General features: G+C 44.9%; 1 protein-coding gene across 1 annotated transcript in view; it reads right to left on the reverse strand.

Moving 5' to 3' along the window:
- The window catches only part of PKD2L1 (polycystin 2 like 1, transient receptor potential cation channel), a 68,731-nt gene that overhangs the window by 37,689 nt on the left and 15,409 nt on the right, over positions 1-15,633 (reverse strand). Inside the window, exons 4-6 of the mRNA XM_046652830.1 lie at positions 11,478-11,606; positions 6,044-6,304; positions 5,391-5,504 (exon numbers count right to left, since the gene is read on the reverse strand). Of these exons, the coding sequence (XP_046508786.1) occupies positions 5,391-5,504; positions 6,044-6,304; positions 11,478-11,606 (504 nt within the window). The remainder of the gene's footprint in view (positions 1-5,390; positions 5,505-6,043; positions 6,305-11,477; positions 11,607-15,633) is intronic.

A 15,633-nucleotide genomic window follows, 5' to 3' on the forward strand; every position in this document is an offset into this window, starting at 1 on the left:
AAAAGAAGAGCACATATTTGGTTACCTGTTTCTCTAAATTGGACATGGTCTGAAGAGCATGCTCTACATATCCTCCTTGAGTCCATGAGAAAATTAGGCCCTAAGCGGTTTTTGGCTACGCTAATCACGTTCATTGTGTCCGTGGTGATTATCATTGCATCAGCCGCTGCAGCTACTACTGCCTTGGTTAACAGTGTTCAAACAGCCCATAAGGTGGAATCCGTCTTGGTGAATGTCACTCAAGAATTACAGACACAGGTGGATATTGATAAAGGGCTAATGTCAGGATTGCAGGCATTAGAGGCAGCAGTAGAGTGGCTGGGAGAGCAGCAAAATGCATTATATGTGCATATGAAACTAAAATGTGACTGGCAGTTTACCATGCAATGCGTTACCCCCCTACTGTATAATAGCTCGCTGACATCTTGGCAAGAAATAAAAAAACATTTACAGGGGGCATTTAATACCTCCCTTGCCAATGACATCACTGGGCTACAAGCTCGGTTAGAGAGGCAGTTACAAGAAGTACATAAGGTGTTCTCTCAAAAAATATTTCAAGACATTGAAAATGGGTTACACTGGCTAGAGCCCTCCAATTGGTTCTCGGGCTTCAATTTACGCATATTTGTTAATGCTGGTGTGATTTTGATATTATCCATGTTAATAGTTTATGTTTTACGTCTGCTGTGCTCCCTGAAAAAACAACAAAGTCAACAAGAGCAAGCATTGGTTATGATGGGCCTTCTGGCCTCAGCACAACATGACGCCTTCCTTGCTTTAAAAAACAAAAGGCGGGGAAATGCAGCCGCCCCTGACACAGGAAGGGTTAATAATCACTGGAAAAAGCTTGCCAACAAACTGTGACCCGGAGGTGAGAAGGCCGGTTAGCCAATGACAGGTAAGACCCCCCGGGGGGGGGGGGGAACCTAAGCCAGGCGGCGGCCCCCCAGGGGCACAGATGGAGAAACGATATCGATATCAGGAGCAGGAGGGACTGTTGCCTAAGAGACCTTGCCTGCTCCGAGATAAAAATATAGGAGCACAGCAATAACATGATAATATCAAAACAGAGGCCAAGGGAGGGCTCCTTGAGAAATCACTAAGAATTCTTGGCATTCGCTAATTACTTCATCCAGAACACCTGTGTGTGTTTAACAGACGTAAGCTACGTATATATTGAAACGCTGGTTATAATAAACTCAGAGTGGCCATCAGCCCTCTCCGCATCTATCCTGATGTGTACATTGGATTGCGACACCGACATTTACACATGTTATCTCCATAAGATAAGTATTATTATCCTTCCTTCCAGCAAGGAAGTGCCCAAGATCACAAAACCAGTAAGTGGCAGAGCTGGTATTTGAACCCAGTTTGTCTGACTGCAATGGTCATATCTTTCCATTATGCCACAGTGTTCAGCCCAATGCCAAATCTGGGTTCTGGAGCATCTGAACCCAGCTACAGGAACTGACAAGGAAGAGCATACTGGTAAATGTGCATATCCAGACTAGTGGTCTAGTGGTTAAGATTCGGTGCTCTTGTTGCCTTGGCCTGGGTTTGTTTCCTGGTCAGGAAAACCACACTACTCATCTCTTGATTGTCATACTGCACTTTGCTGTGATGATGAAAGCTATGCCACCAGTATTTCAAATACCAGCAGGTCACTCGTGGTGGGCAGGTTTCAGCATAGCTCCCAGACTAGACAGACTAGGAAGAAGGATCTGGCCACCCACTTCTGAAAAAAGCGGCCATGAAAACCTATGAATAGCAGCAGAGCATTGTCTGACCTAGCACTGGAGGGTGAGTGGATGGCACAAAAAGACAAGGCAGGGTTCTGCTCTGCTGTTCACAGGTTTGCTAGGAGTTGGAATAGACTCAGTGGTACTAATAACAAAAAGGTGCATATCTAACCACACCTCACTGCAGCTCTTAGAAGACAATATCCTGATAGAACAGCAAACAGCCATTCTGCTTTGTACTAGATTCTATGGCCAGGACTTGCATCCCCGTCCTTAGCCAGGAGAGCTTAGTCAGCACACTGAACAGCAAAATTAGGTAGGTCTGGTTTGGTGTTTCTTAATCTTTTTTTTGCATTATCCCCCAACCCAGAAACCTCTTTAGACATTTTCTTCCTAATCACCCCGCCCCCAATTAAATTTTAATACCACATATATACTCTATATTTGCTTATGTACTGTGGCCTTTTGGAAGGTCAAAAGCTATTGCAACATCTAATGGGTTCTTTTGCCCTTCAAGAAACTATTTCCACCCCTTTGAGGGCTGTATCATCCCCAATGAGAATACGTAGTCTGGTTGCAGATGGCCAGAGCTCAGGGAGGCTGACAGGGAGCTGAGACGCCAGGGAGGCGAGGTCAGGACCTTGGAGAGCACCAAAGCAGCCCTCCTGAGGCAACATCCAAGGTTCAATGCTGCCTGAAGCTTTGCCTGAAAGAAGGAAGAGGCTAGGAGAGGATGGGGCCTAGGAAGCTAGCAGTAGTACTAGTTTACTGCATGTTGTAGGAACCATCAGAATGTGAAGGCCTCCAAATTCTCTTTCATAAGGAAGTTCTTGAGGGGGCTGGCACTTTGTGGACAGGGACTTCAATTTGCAGAGTCAAAGGCAGTTAATGGCACATCTTCAGGTAGTTTAACGATTTCAAGGTCTTCACTAAGAGCCCAACTCCATAGGAGCTGGAGGTTTCCAGAGGTTTGAAGGTATCAAGTGAATTCCCCCTCACCCTCCGTTGTTGGTTGGGTTCATGGCACTGCAGTACAGCCTGGTAGTGTCTGTTGTCAGTTGAAAATAATAATATGTATTACTCGTCATGTGCTAGGCACTGTGCTAAGCATATTAGTGGGCCATTTTATTTAACTTTCACAACAACCTTATCATGTGGGTATGATAATTATCCAAGACTAAGAGAGGTGAGCAAACTTGACCCAGCTCACACAGCTGATAATTAGAAGTGCCAGGCCTTGAACCCACTAGGGCTTCAGAGACCTAGCTCCTAACCAGTATGCTATACTGCCACTAAATTGACTCAGTGGCCCTGATAAGGTGGTTGTGAGGGTTAAATAAAATGTTTCATTAATATGCTCGAGGCAGGACTATCATCTTCTCAATTCAACTTTCTCAGAGATATTCTCTGGCCCAAGATCCAGGCTTTTGTCCTCTTCCCAGAATTAGAAGACCTCAAAACTTATCATGTCAAAGAGAACAGATTAGTGGTTACCAGGGGGAAGGGGGGGTGGGCACAAAGGGTGAAGTGTGCACCTACAACATGAATGACAAACAATGATGTACAACTGAACTTTCACAAGATTGTAAACTAACATAATCTCAATAAAAAGTGAAAAAAAACCCCACAACTTATCGTGTCAGTCCTATGCTTATAAGCCTACAATGGCTCCCTGTAGAGCCCTCAGGATGACATCCAAATTCCTTATTATGCCTTATAAGGCCCTTCGTGATGTGACTATGCTTATATGGCCAGCCTCATCGTCTTTTTCACTTTGCTCTTCAAACTCTCTGCTTCAGCTGCACGGATGCGCTCTCACTAAACTGGGCCCTCAGTAACCTCTTGGGGCTTGGCACATGTTCCCTCTTCCTAGAAACTTCCCTTCTCTTCACCTCCCTTTCAAGGAGTTAAATCCTCCTCATCTTTCAGGTTTCAGTTCAGACATCACTTCCTCTGCGTGTCCTCAATGATTCCCCAAATGTGGATACAACTGAAGTAATAGCATCATGGAGCTCTGTACTGGTCAGATCACCCATGGAGTATTTTGTCCAGTACTGGGCATGATATAGATCAGTTCTGGAGACAGGTAACCAGGATGGTGAGCATTGTGGAATATTTTTTACTATATGCCAGGCGTTGAGGTAATGGCTTTATGGATATTATTTCATGTAAATCTAACATAATCCTATTGGATTGGGTAGTTACAGGTGAGGAAATTGAAACCCATAACTCTGGGGAGCTGAAAGTCTCCCAACCTTGCTCCAAAGGCTAATGTGGAAAAAAAGAGACATTCGAGTCATTTATAGAGAAAGGCTCTACCTGCGAGTTTCTGTGGCTATCAAGGGATCTGAAAAAGGAGAGGAACAGTCCTTCCTAGCAGATTTTAAGACAGAAAACCAATATGTCAACAAATGAATTTCTGACAGTAATTTGCTGAAAGGAATCAAATGGGCCTCACAGAACATACACTGGGTCGACTGTTGTTCCCCACACTCCCTGTCTGTTTTCACTCCATGCTCATGGCCCGTGGTAAACATTCAGAAGTTCTCCTTCTATCCCCGCAGAATGACTCCTGGCCGAGTACAGCCAAAGCAAGTGCCTTCTGTTCAGCTTTCCTAGAGGGCTCACACAAATGTGGGTGGCTCACAAAGATGATAAAATTTTCCATCAACATTTGTGTTATCAGACCTTCAGATTCCACTTTCAAAAGATTCATGCATCCTAAAAAGAACAGAGCTTTCTGTGTGGTACAATGCCACCTAATAATGCCCCCTCTAAGGCCACATCTTTAGTTGTAGGGTCCAAGCTGGAGCTTTAATCAAAACACACATACACACACAGTTCTGTGAAACTAGCCAAAATTCACTTTTGTGCAAGTTTTTAAAGAGGCAATTAGCTAAGTACAAAGCGCTCTTATCTAGTGGCCTTAGAGCATCTGTGTGGGCCCCCTTTATTATTATCTACAATTCTTTGACTCCATCCCTCCATGATTCACTGGTCTGTCTTCTCACTTGCTTCTCTCAACTTAGAGGCCAAACCTTCCCAGTTTGTGTCTATAGCTAGAGCTTCAGATAAGCTTCCCTCAATGCCTGTGGTATGTGACCACTCACATGGGAGAAACAGAGCTGCGTTGACCACGATCTCACCATTCGCTTCTTTAACCAGTTTATCAGGGATCTGAGCTCTAAGACCTGCTGAACCTTTTATTCCTGACTCTAAAGAAATGTGAATCATACATTACATAATAACTATGTGAAACCCACCAAACTATTTTCTTTAGAACAGAAAAGAGGGGTCTTCCGCTCTCCAACTTGCCAATAGAAAATAGTAGCTGCTGAGTGGGTGTCAAGAACTTGAACTTAAAAACTGGATTCCCCTTGTAACTGTTGACAAAACAACTTTTATTAACAGCTTTCTAACAATCTGCCTTCTTCTCTAAACTCAGTGACAAGTTCTTTTTAATCAAAATATCTTAAGCTGGAAAGGTAATAAACAGAATTTTATTATTGATATTGAAAGATCCCAGGACACAGCCTGCTCACACAGATGGATGCTGTCCCCACAGATGTTACCCGCAGAGATGTGTACACAGATGTTGTACACATAGATGCCTCTGACAGACAGATGTACACAGAGACAGATGTTACTCACAAAGACAGATGTCCACCAGGAACACGATGTACACCAAAAGCTCCCGCAGGGTGGTCTTGACGTAAAGTTCCCGGTTCTCAGCTGTGTTCTCAGTCAGGGTTGTTCCCCAGAGTCCTAAGGGGCATTGGAGAGATGCCCAGGATCCCCCATAGCAAGATTCCTCCCAGGTACCCCACCCATCAGTCCCTGGACTTTATTCTCATTTCCAACTCAGCCCCTCTCCTCATGCATCGCCTTATCCCTCTGCTGAATCTGGCTACTCTAACCATACCCATGGCTGTCCTCTCCCATCAAACAACCTGAGGTAGAAAGGGGTGAAGGCTTTGGGTCACACAGAATGAAGGCATGCATGGAAAGGAGGTCCCTGTCGCAGGGGGGCAGTACCAGGTATCATCACATCCATGTCCTCCCTCAAACTAGCTCCCACACACCCTTCTAGGTCCCCAAGAGATGACTGCGCCAGGCCCTCCCTCTGGGAGATCACTAGACTGGCCTCTGCATTCTGGGGCAGTCAGTTCTAACAGGCAATTCACAAACCCCAAAGACACACTGAGATTCCTCTTCTTCAGATCACGTTTCCCCCCACCCAAAGCTTTTGGTGACCCCTTCTCCTGACTCCAGTATCCCAGGAGAACCCTCCCCGCAACAGGTACCTCTGATACCACGACAGATCTGGAGGCAGCAGCTGGAAACCAGGGTCCTGTGTGATTTCTCCTGGGGTCCATCTTCAGGCTTCTTGGGTTGGGGCTTGGATGGTACCGCACTGGAGATGGTGCAGATCCTCAGCGTCCCATGTGGGGAGGAGGGACCACTGTAGGCAGGGTTGTCCCAGGCTCCACTCCCCAGATTTTGCAGCTCCTGCCTCTTGGGACTTTCCATAGCATTCAGAGGGAATGAGGTGGGGGACCTGGCACCTCAGGTACCCACTCTCACCTGGAGAAAGAGGGAGCAAAAGCGCAGCCCAGCCTAGCCAGCTGAAGGCAAAGGAAAGTGAGCCTGAGAGCAGCTGGTCTCAACAGCCTCTCCTCCTGCCTTTTGTAGGGGGAAATCTGTGCCTGCACTGGGGAGGGAGCAGATGAGGAGGAGGGGCATGGGGAACTGCCGTCAGTTCTGCCAGGAGCTCTCTCTCTCCCACTTGCTGCAAGTCTCAGGGGACAAGAAAGATGGGGGTGGGAGGGAACTGGGAGGCAGCAGTTTGAGGAGGGGAGAGAACTGAGTATGAGGAAGATGTGGAGATTGGGGGTGGAAGGAAGGAGGCGTGAGTGAAAGAGGCAGATGCTGCGGGGAGAGGAGGGCTGCTTGCTTATGGCAGCTGGTGGAGGGATGGTCCTGAGTCAGACAGAGGAGGTGATGAAAGAGCAATGGGAGGAGCTGGGAGAAGAGGGAGGCTGGGGGACTTCATTGCAAGTCTGAGCTAACTTCCACTAAAAGCTCCGGGCCGACAGGGATTGGGGTAGGGACCAAAGGCAGGGACGGAGGTTGAAGAGTGCTGCCTCCCTACCAGGCTCACCCAATGGTGTCTGAGGCTCCTTTAATGTCTCACCTTGAGCTGTCACCTGGTGGGGTGGAGAAGGAGGCTCCCCTCTCTCACTCCACCCCCTCAGCTCGGGGAGGATAGTGACAGGAGAAGCTCTGTTTCAGATACTTAAGGGACAGGGTCTCTAACCACTAATGAAGAGGGGAGAAGAAATGCAGAGTTCCAGATTGTCTGTATCCTTTTTTCTGAGACTGGCCCTCTCATGGCTTATGGGTGAGCTATACCGAAAGAAAGGTGTTCCTTAAGGGTATGGGGCTCAGCCTTGGGGAAATGCTAACCCTCCAATTGGGAGGATGCATCAGAGCAAAGGGCGAGACAGTGTAACTCGGGACTCCTAAGGAAAGTGGATATCTGGACCCAGCTCAGCTGACAACCTTATCTTATGGGTCTGCTTAGTACCTGACCTAAAACTGAAAGTGTAAGCACAAAACGAAAATATGAGAGATATCAAGACTGATTTGCTTCTTTCCAATCTCAGGTCTCTGAATTAAAACCCTGGCATGAGCCTCTAAGCTCATCCCTGCCTATGCCCAGTTCCAGCCTCTGATCACCTGTCCTGGCTCACCTATAGGCATGTGCTATGGCCCAGAGTTGGGCTGGCCCCACAAGTGCAAGTGGTTACATCCTCCATGATGGCAGGAGTGGGAGCTGCCCTCTCTCCATCTCCTGGCTCCCCATCCGGGCTACTCTATTGCTGCATTGGCCTGAAGCCCACCTTCATGCTCAGTAAAACATCAGCCTAGTGGAAGTCACCAGTCTTGAGTGTCCCCATAAAGAGATCTTGATCCCAGACAGCCCAGGGTGGGACTGAGCCCCCTGATAAATAGGCATACCCCAACATCTGAGACACGGTTGAAACAGTGACAGCTGTCCTACCCATGGGTCTGCTGCATGGATCTCCTGCCCCAGTCCCAGATATTGTTAAGAGAATTAACTCTCTGTCTGTGCTGGAGCTAAGGCCTTTCTGTGAGCCTTCCTAGTTGGAGGAGTTCACATCTTTCCATTTTATTGGCTAGTGAGACACATTTCCAAGATGCTTGTTTTCTTTGGGAAGACAAAGAATAGGAAGGAACTGTGCCACTATTGACCATTTTGTGTGAAATCATCTGATAGTGAAGGAACAGGAGCTGCTGTCTCTCACCCACAAGCTTTCCAAACAGTTGCAAAAAGACTGCTGGGTTGCAAAACTGAACACTAAGACAGAAATGATGAACAAGAAGCCAGCGGTCAGGGCCAGCCCCGTGGCGAGTGGTTAAGTTCACAGGCTCTGCTTCGGGGGCCCGGGGTTTCGCTGGTTGGGATCCTGGGCATGGACATGGCACCGCTCATCAAGCCACACTGAGGTGGTGTCCCACATAGCACAACCAGAGGCACTTACCACCAGAATATACAACCACGTACTGGGGGTGGGGAGCTTTGCGGAGAAGAAAAAGAAGATTGGCAACAGATGTTAGCTCAGGAGCCAATCTTTAAAAAAAAAAGAAGAAGCTAGCAATATAGTCCAGAGAAGTGGGGAGAGGAACAGGAGCTAGCCTCTGATTCCTTAGGGGTAACTGTGTATTCTGAGGGTGGCCTGTTATCAGCAGGGGTTTGATGGCCTCTAGGAGGTTCATCATGTGATAGGTCCCACAGCCATGCGAGGCATCAGAGCTGGACTGCTTTAATCATGGTCACCTACCTGGACAACATTGCTTTTCCATGCTCAGTCTTGAGCACTGCCTACGGAAGCACAGGTTATACAACACAGCTTGAGGAATGTTCTCAAAAGGTACTCTGCATTCCTAGGATGTTTAATCTTACTTGAGGAGTTGCAAATATAGTAATCAAGTGGGATCTCCTGATGATTTTTGTGTCCAAGAGTTCTCCATGTCCTCAAGCTTCTACTGGCGTTTGACTTCTCCTGAGTGACCGTACCCTGTTAAAAAGGGCAACTAATTTCAGGGGAATCCTCTCGCTCAGGCTGCCTCTTACCAGTTCAGCAAAACCCAAGAGGCTTGAACTTGAATCCAAAACTTCCGGGTTTAACTCTTGGCTAGCAACTTACTAACTGTATGGTTCTGGGTCCCTTTGAGACCTTGTTTACCTAGCTGCAAAGTGTTGATAATAAGTCCTGCCCTGCTGATCTTAAGGACTGTTTTAGGATTAAAATAGTAGAATATAGAAGTCTTTATAAACTGTGTACTATAAAGCACAAAACAAACTTATCTTACCATAGCATCCATCTTTGTGCACTCTGCTCATCCATAGCACTTCACGGTTAAGATAGATCCCTTCAGCCAGCACTCTACTGGCATTGCCCCTGAGGGACATGGGTCCCAGAACTCTCCATGTCTATACCCATTCCACTTCGGCTGACACCAAAACGGAATGATGGCAGTTCAACTGGAGAGTGTTATAACCGTAGTCTTTGAATGAATACATCTCTTAGAAGAGTTTTATAACCACATAACAAGCCTTGTTTTTCATCAAAACCAAAAGCACCTCTTCATCATGATGCCTCTTAGCCACTTGGTTAATTGATCCCATTTCTTCACTGGGATAAATTTTTTGGTCACATGCTATCCTAGGGCAGGCACCAGGAAGAGGGTTACTCTATTTCTGCCACCAATGTGCTCCCTTTTCACATCATGCCCATCCCAGCCAGCTTCTTCAGTGCTACCCAGATGTACTAGGCCTTGACAAAGAGCCCAGGGACATCAAAGTCTATGGGATGGAAAATTGTGGCCCATCTCCTTATAAGTTCTCCACATAAGTTCCCCTAGGATGTCACTTTCCATATTCTAGAGGAAGGAACCCTGAGGTGATGTACAGTCTACGAAGCAAGCTGCAAATCACCTTCTGTGTTGTACATAGTGATTCTCAACTTTTTCACCCCAATAAACGTGGATAGTAGGACACACTCCAGAAGTAACAGTGGCTCACTGTGGCAATGATTCTCAATGAAAGACATTGGAAATTACTTATCTATAAGAAAGAACCCTAGGTACGAGAGTTTAACCTTCACCAATATGCCACCGGAATCATCTGCATGGCAAAAATATTGAAATTTGAGTAGCCTGAGTTTTCAGTAACAAACGTGGTGGACCAAGCAAGCGGACCTGAGCAGGTTAAGCCCAGGGTTGTCCTCTCCTCCCTGCTGTTATGTAACAAACACCACAGCGCTGTACCAGAGACCACTACAAGCTTTTCAAAACATCAGAATAGACAAGCCAGATCCATTGGAAGGTTCAGGTACACGACGTCCTGCTGTAGCTCTCCTCGCCCAGGAAACCAAGAAAATAGTTGTTGTTCTATTTCATCTGGGACTCACAGAGAGACTGGAGGTGACCTACTTCCTCATCAAAATGACCCACTTTAGTCTTTTACTTCCTTCCTATCACTCCATGATTTCACAAGTCCTGCTGAAATACATTTTGCATCTTCCATCTCTCCAAAGAGAACCTTTTTGAATGACACCCTCAGCCTTCCTCTCATTTCTAGAGGATCCTCCTGGACATCTATGCCCATTTTTGTCCATGCCTTCTATAGAAGATTGGACAGATGGTGGTAGGAGACAGATGATGCCATCAACAAAAATAAGGAAGTTGATTTTCAGTTTCCTAAACCCCTGGACTTTTGGGTCTGAGGCCATGGTCATGTCCCCTTGCTCACTGTAGTCCAAATGTCGAATGCTCATGTGGTCCTGAAATAATCCATCAGCATATCACTTCTAGGTCAAGCTCCAGCTGTGGCAGGCAAGGTTCTATAGCTAACATTGAGTGTTAGGCCACCTGCAGGAGGGGGTGGAGTGGGGAAGGAAAGAACTCCATGTGAGTTTGAGACCCTAGGCTAGAAAGAAAGGGGAAAGAAGGAGAAAGAAAGGCATGAGAGAAAAGGGGGATGTATGACAGAGTGGCTTGAGGAAGAGGACCTGAGAGGACGCAATTCTTCTTTCCCTCAGAGCCACTCACCAAATTTCACATGACACACAATTGGCTGAATGTCCCACAACTGGCAGAACCCCCTGGTGCTTGCTCTTCTAGCATCATTTCAGGGTCTCAGGGAAATCACCCAAGACAGCTTCTTGTTCCAGACTCTGAGGGCTCCACTACAGGAGGCACATATTCTTCCACCCTGAGTCCTCATTCCAGTCGTAATTCATTCCATAAATATTTACTGAGCACCACCTACATGGTGGAGCCTATGCTTAACTCTAGGGATCAAGCAGCAATGAAGACCACCTGGACCCATACCAAATAAAACTGACAATCTTGCGAAGAAGAAGAAGATAGGATTAAACAATGCACAAATGATTTATGATTTATAACGATAAAAAGTGCTGCAAGGGAGAAGCACGGGTGCTATGAGGATATACGGCAGGAGATCTGACTTTCTGAGGCTAATGAGGAATGGAATGATGATTTCTATCTCTCTTCCCCCTTCTTGTCCTTGCAGCAAATGAGCTTTTCTGAGATTCAAAAATATTTTACCACTAATATGCAAGGAAAAAGACCAATTTAAAAGACCAAACAAGCAGAAAGTTGTAACACTGCAAGAAATGTTAAGATTACAGTAATCTTTGTCCTTCATGGTCACTGGAGTATGACTTGAGCTAAGCTTGAACTCTTGCATTAGCTTCTTTCCAGAGACATGGAACCCAACCAGTTTTTCACTCCCGAAATTGGTTATTTCCTCAAAACCTGAAAAAGACACAAATTAATAAGAGAGCTGGAGTAGCTGGTGAAACTACAAATTGATTAAAAATTTCCAGAGGTGATAGTTTTACAAGCGCATACTTATCTCCAAACTCGCCAAGTCATATACATTAAATATGTACAGCTTTTTGTATGTTAATCAATATCAATCAATAAAGGTCAACCATATTTCAAAAAAACTTCTAAAAATTTCCTGAACAGGAACTCAGAACCAAGAGCTTTATTTTCTTTTATTCTGTTGGCCCTTTAATCTGAAATCTAGAAACCTATTCTGATATTTCTATCTGCATAACTGATAATAGTTAAAAAAACAAAAAGCTGAAAAATAGGAAAATTAAAAGAAAACAAGATTAAATAAACTAGTATGTTGTGCAGAAATTAACTTTCTTAAAAAATATTTTTTTTAATTGCTTTTTCTCCCCAGCCCGCCCACCCCACCCCCCAGTACATAGTTGTATATTTTAGTTGTGGGTCCTTCTACCTGTGGCATGTGGGATGCCGCCTCGACATGGCCTGATGAGCAGTGCCATGTCTGTGCCCAGAATCCGAACGGGCAAAACCCTGGGCTACCGAATTCGGAGTGTGTGAATCTAACCACTTGGCCACGGGGCCAGCCTCAGAAATGAACATTTTTGAATAATATTAAATCTCATGAGAAAATGCTGACCACGTTATGTGAAAAATTCTGGCATGTACATCCACACAATCCAAATTTTATGTGTATATTATACTTAGATAGATGCACAGAAAAAAGACTAACATTAAAGAGTAAAAGATTAGTAGTGGAACCTCTGGGTGATGTGATTACAGATGATTTTTCTACAAAAACTTTTACGTTATTAAATGCCAATTTTTTTTTAAGATTGGCACCTGAGCTAACAACTGTTGCCAACCTTTTTTTCTTTTCTGCTTTTCCTCCCAAAATCCCCTGGTACACAGTTGTATATTTTAGCTGTGGGTCCTTGTAGTGTGGCATGTGGATGCTGCCTCAGCACGGCCTGAGTGGTGCCATGTCCACATCTAGAATCCAAACCGGCGAAACCCTGGGCCGCTGAAGCGGAGCGCATGAACTCAACCACTTCAAGGCCAGCCCCTTAAATGCTAAATCTTAAATGTTAATTTTTTTCTACAATAATTATAAGCACTTTAATATTCATAAAAATAATTATTTGAAAAATCCAGTAGTCAGTAGTCATGTCCAAACAGGCTTGAGGTTCATTTTCATCTCAGACTCAGAGCACCTCTTGGCTGATTACGTTCACCACGCTGGCTCTCCATGTTAGCAAGAAATAGTTATGTTCATTTCTTGACATGGGAGTCATCCATGCAATAGATTTGCTTATCACCTGCTTGTTCCTAGTGTAGTGGAGGGAGACATTTCCTCTACCCACTCTCGGTCCTTCTGGCTGGACAACGAATTAAATTGACATGGGATGGAATAAGAGGAGAAAATTGAAAAAGCTTTATAACATGCATACATGGGAGAGACTCAAGCAAACTAAGCAACTTGCCAAAACGGCAGAAGTTCTCATCTTAAATACCACCCTCAGCTAAAGGCAAAGGAGGATGTTGGGGGTAGGGGGAGTCAGTTATGGGAGATTACCAGAAAAGTACAGTAAACAAGAGTAAGGTGATTATGCAGATTTAAGTCCTTGACTTCTGCACTGATAAGAGTTTCTAGAGATAAGGTCATCCCCCCTTCTTAGCGGTACAGAGAGGGAGACACCTTTACAGATGGAAATTTCCTTTACAAATATAAATGTCTCTTACAAACGGTAACTTCTACTTCTCAGAGTTTCTCTGATGTCTGCAGTTTTTTAAAAGTAACCAGCCCAAAATAATCCTCATGCCAAAGAGAGGTATCTTGGGTGGCCAATTCAAGACCCCACACTAGACTTTGTATTGTATTAATCGCTAGTTCCTTGGAGGTTAAATTTGGGAAAGAAGATGGGTGAAATGTGTGACAAGTACAAAAATAGCTACAATGAGAAGTAATGTGATGAGAAGCATAGCACGTAACAGCAGTTCAGGGAGAGAAGGTGATTGGGTTTGGAGGTGGGAAGTTCAAGAAAGTAATTCTGAAGGGAATGGCATTGAGAAGGACTTTGAAGCATGGGTTATATTTTAAGAGACAGAAATAAAGTAGAGCTACAATTTATTAACCACCCACATGCCAGACACTGTAGATTGCATTATCTCAGTTAATTCTCACGCAATCCCATGGGGTAGGTTTTTATTATTTCCATTTTACAGGCGAGGATACTGAGGAGCAGAGAGATAACTTATGGTGGAATCAGGCTTCAGAATCAGGTCTGTCTGACTACAGTGATAATGACTTCCTCAGCATCATCCATGCAGGAACAGCATGTGCAAAGGCAGGCAGATGGGAACATTGTACACTCTTTTGGAAGAACAATCCCACTTTGGCTGGAGAATAGGAAGTAAGTCTGGAAAGAAGGTTGGGAACAAATATGGAAGGCCTCAAATGCCAGGCATTTAATTCATTAGGCAATAGAAAGACAGAGAAGGCTTCTGAACAGAGTAAAAATACCAAAGCTATATTTTATGAAAAATAGTCTAACAATAGGATGGATTGGTTTGGGGGGGAATTGGAAGCAAGGAAATCAGTTGGAAGGTTGCTGTGCTAGTTACGGACAGATAATGAAAGCCTGAATTATGGTGGTGAACTAAGAAGAGAAAGGAATGGAAAGATGCATGAGACATTTCATAGACACAACCTGCCAGGATTACCACCTGATTTGACGTAGGGTACAAGGGGGAGAGAAGTCAAAGGTAGAGCTAAAGTCTCAAACCTGGACAACTGGAAGGATAGTGATGCTACTAAAAGGGGAGAGGGGGAGAAAGATTAAAAGGAGTAAGTTTCAGCAGGAAGGTGATGAATTCAGCTTTGGGTATGTTTGAGTCTAGAGCGTTAATGAGACACTTAGACAATGAAATCTAAGAGGCTGTCAGACGATTTGGGCTGGAGCTTGAGAGAGTAATAAAGGCTGGGAGAGCGATGTGGGGATCACATGGTGTTTATTGGAGCCAGAGGAACAGTTGAGATTGTCAAAGGATTGAATGAAGGGAGAAAAGAGCTTAAGGAGTTGGGAGAAGGAAGAGGAACTGGAAAGGGAGAGAAAGAATCATAAGAAGTAGGAAGAGAACCAAGGATTTTTCAAGGCACAAAAGTCAGAGGAGGAGTGTGTTAAGAAGGGGTGGTGATCAACAGTATCAAATAGTGCTGAAAGGTCCAGGGTTCTGATAAAAGCCTTTGGATGTTTAGACTGGAATCTCTCAGGTGACCTTGGAAAGTGAGAAGGCTATAGACACCTGATTTGGAGGAGTGGGGTGTAAGGGTTAAAGGGTGGGTGGTGAGGCAATGAAAGAAGTGGCTCCATTTAACTGCACAAGGAATTTAGTGAGTATTTATCGAACACCTACTGTGTGACCTCCTTGCATATCTGTTTGAAGACGCCCCAGGAAACTGAAACCAATCATCCTCATCTTCATGTTCTAAAAGCCTCAGTTCATTCCACCTCCTCTTATGGTGCTGATTTTTTAAAACAGATGTACTGAGAGAGACTTCACACACCATGTAATTTAGACATTTGAAGTGTACAATTCAATAGTTTTTAATATATTCACAGATATGTGCAACTATTGTGTTGACTTTAAAGGAGGAATGTTTGGGTGTAAAGTTTGGAAATCAATTCCTATAATTTATGCTATAAATGACGGAGAGAGAGGACCCCAAAGATCAGCATAAATTTTCCACTCCTGCTCTTTTGAATAGAATCACAGAACAGAGTGGGAAGCGACCAACGGTGCTTTGCCTACAATGGCCACCAGGTGGCAGCAGGACCCTTGCCCTATAAGCAGACAAACCGGTTAGGAGGACCGTGAGCTCAGAGAGTCCCCAATTTAGGACCCGTTTCTCTCCCTAGCTCCTTCTTGTTTCTTAATCGTTTCTTCTGGGTAACTCTAAAGGTTCATGTCTGTCCCTGCTAAC

The sequence above is a fragment of the Equus quagga genome, chromosome 2 (genome assembly GCF_021613505.1).
Source record: "Equus quagga isolate Etosha38 chromosome 2, UCLA_HA_Equagga_1.0, whole genome shotgun sequence".
In the NCBI taxonomy this organism is placed as follows: domain Eukaryota; kingdom Metazoa; phylum Chordata; class Mammalia; order Perissodactyla; family Equidae; genus Equus; species Equus quagga.